This window comes from Fopius arisanus, unplaced genomic scaffold, assembly GCF_000806365.1.
Source record: "Fopius arisanus strain USDA-PBARC FA_bdor unplaced genomic scaffold, ASM80636v1 scaffold00018, whole genome shotgun sequence".
NCBI classification, from domain to species: Eukaryota; Metazoa; Arthropoda; class Insecta; order Hymenoptera; family Braconidae; genus Fopius; species Fopius arisanus.
In genome coordinates this window covers 642,559-644,933 of record NW_011887757.1, presented here as the reverse complement: position 1 = coordinate 644,933, position 2,375 = coordinate 642,559, and the positions used below count along the sequence as shown (strand labels likewise).

General features: G+C 37.9%; 1 protein-coding gene across 1 annotated transcript in view; it reads left to right on the top strand.

The window, feature by feature from the left end:
* LOC105263982 (uncharacterized) overlaps nt 1-2,191 on the top strand; it is a gene marked incomplete in the record, with an annotated part of 5,912 nt that extends 3,721 nt beyond the window's left edge. Inside the window, 1 exon segment of the mRNA XM_011300526.1 lies at nt 135-2,191. Coding sequence (XP_011298828.1) covers nt 135-447 — 313 coding nt within the window.
* Nucleotides 2,192-2,375: the final 184 nt, after the last annotated feature.

Below are 2,375 nucleotides of genomic sequence, written 5' to 3'. Positions count from 1 at the left end.
ATTCGTATTCCAAAACGGGTACAGTGCAGGCTCATAATTCCAACATAATTAGATGATGCCATACCATTACTGCATCATTTTATAATATCAATTCAATAATCTGGGACAGAAAATTTATTTTCTCTTTGTTGAAGGTTGCTAACAACGTACCGCGCTCTGGAGCGCCTGTCGCAGAGCGAATTCAATCTTGACAGGCTTGAAGCAGCAGCATCCGCCGCTCAAACAGCACCTAGTGCAACTCTTGTTGTGCCAGGAGCAGTGCCAATTCTGTCAGGAGCAACAATACCCATGTGCAAACCTTGTGATCATCCGCTGACAGTCAATGACGTGGAGAGAGAACGTGGAAAGCAATTGACGAAGTATGAAAGAAACATGATGATATTCAATTGGCTGCACAATCTCGATGAAACACAGAGCAAAGATACGGAATCACTGTCACTAGTGTAATGTAATCCATTATTCGTAATTGAGACTCGTTGCAATCACATGATGTGGATCTAGATCTGTCAATCTGCTCGCGTTTATTGTCCTCAACAATTCAGTTACTCCATGGCAATTGATGATCGATAACTTATCGATTTATCGATAACTTGGATAGAAATAATACTCACAAACTATTTCATATCGAATATGTCAATTAGAGCCGGCTCTTTATAGCATTGACAATAATTTCATGGATGACAAAGTAGTAAACTGACATAATCGTGCATAATCTACCACATTATCGATCTTCATTGAAATAATGTGAAGAGAATTTCTATCATCAGAAATATCGTGCTGAAACAAACGATTGGATGCTATCAGAAGATACGGAATCGAGCAAAAGCGGGTGTTGCCTATGAAGCTGCTTCCCAGTGTTGTTGCATCAGATTAAATCTAGATAAATTAAGAATGGGTTGCTGTCAGATTTTGAGGACGAACATCTCGATCTGCTCTGGTGTTTTCTTAGTTAGTTGTTCGAGAAGTTCATGGAGTCGAATGGGTAATTGTTATCGGAGAGCTACGTTGAAGGAAAGTGTGAGATGAGGAGAATCTGGTCTTCTCTGGTCACCAGTCACTTCTATCAAAGGATAACCACAAGTCCTTTCAAAGAATCACTCCTTTCTCCGGTTGAGAGGGCGTCGGATTAATTTCTTTAGATAAAGGAAGCCTCAACGTCAACTAAAGGACATGGTGACCTGAAGACTTGGATATTTCCTTGTGAGCAATGCTCCCTGGGCTTCCTGCGACTATTTCAGGGGCGAAGCAGAAGAATCTTTCAAGTCGAAAACTCGAAATTTCTCTTGTTGTTTTTATTTCGGAGAGCTGTGTTGATTTAACTCGTTTCCCAGATGATCCTTCCTCGGTTTATGTTGACCTAGCTCGTTTGGGATTAGAGTAGCAGCTCAGTCATTCTATTCTGACAAAAATTGTATTCCTGCGAGAGATACATTTCCGACCAAAATCGACACGAATCGTTTTACTGCTTCGCCACTGATTTCTTTCTCATATTCTACAATATTTTTCAGTGGAGGCGTTCTATTTGAACTGCTTAATTTATCAATTTCAATACGATCTCACTTAACCTTCTGCCGCGTGAGGGCACGACCCTTGAAGCAATCCGTGATTAACAAGCAGCAGATGGTTGATGGTAGATTGTCATCGCCTAATGACCGGCCCAATATTAATGGAATAATTCTAGAGGAAGACATCCGTCCTGACTCGTCCAACTCAATAAATTATCAAACACCTTCCGCGATGTCTTTAACTGTTGAGCATATCCCGATATTTGAATTACAATGAAGATAATTGGAGAATAACATTCTATTTGTTGAATATGGGTGTTGTGTTGAGAAGGAAACAAATGCTGATGTATTTAACAAAGAAATAGTTTGTAATTTTTGAATTTTTGAAATGTGAGGATTCATCATGCATGTTCCTACCAGAGCCTTCAATGTACCGTAATTGATATTAAATATGGGAGTAACAATCAAAAGGTTTATGTCCAATTCCATATCCGGTGGATGTTTTTTATCAATCCATTATTATTTATAGAGATTATTTATCTGTTGCGTACGTTGCTCAGAGATTTTTACTTTTTTTTAAATTTTATACGAGGTCGGGAGGTGATACCATGAAAAGATGACAGGTTCGAACCTGAGGAGCACTCGGTAGGTACGCAAAATTAATAGATATTAATTAATTAGTTCATTAAAATATATTGCAACACGAGTTTCAAAATATAATTTATGGTATTCAAAAATCGTAAGTTATGAAATCAATCGTGTGATTTACGATCTCAATCCTTGAATCCCATATTTTCCTAGATTGAGATCATAAATGATTACTGAAAGATGAATTATCATTTTAAAATCGTAATTTACGAGATTGTTTAT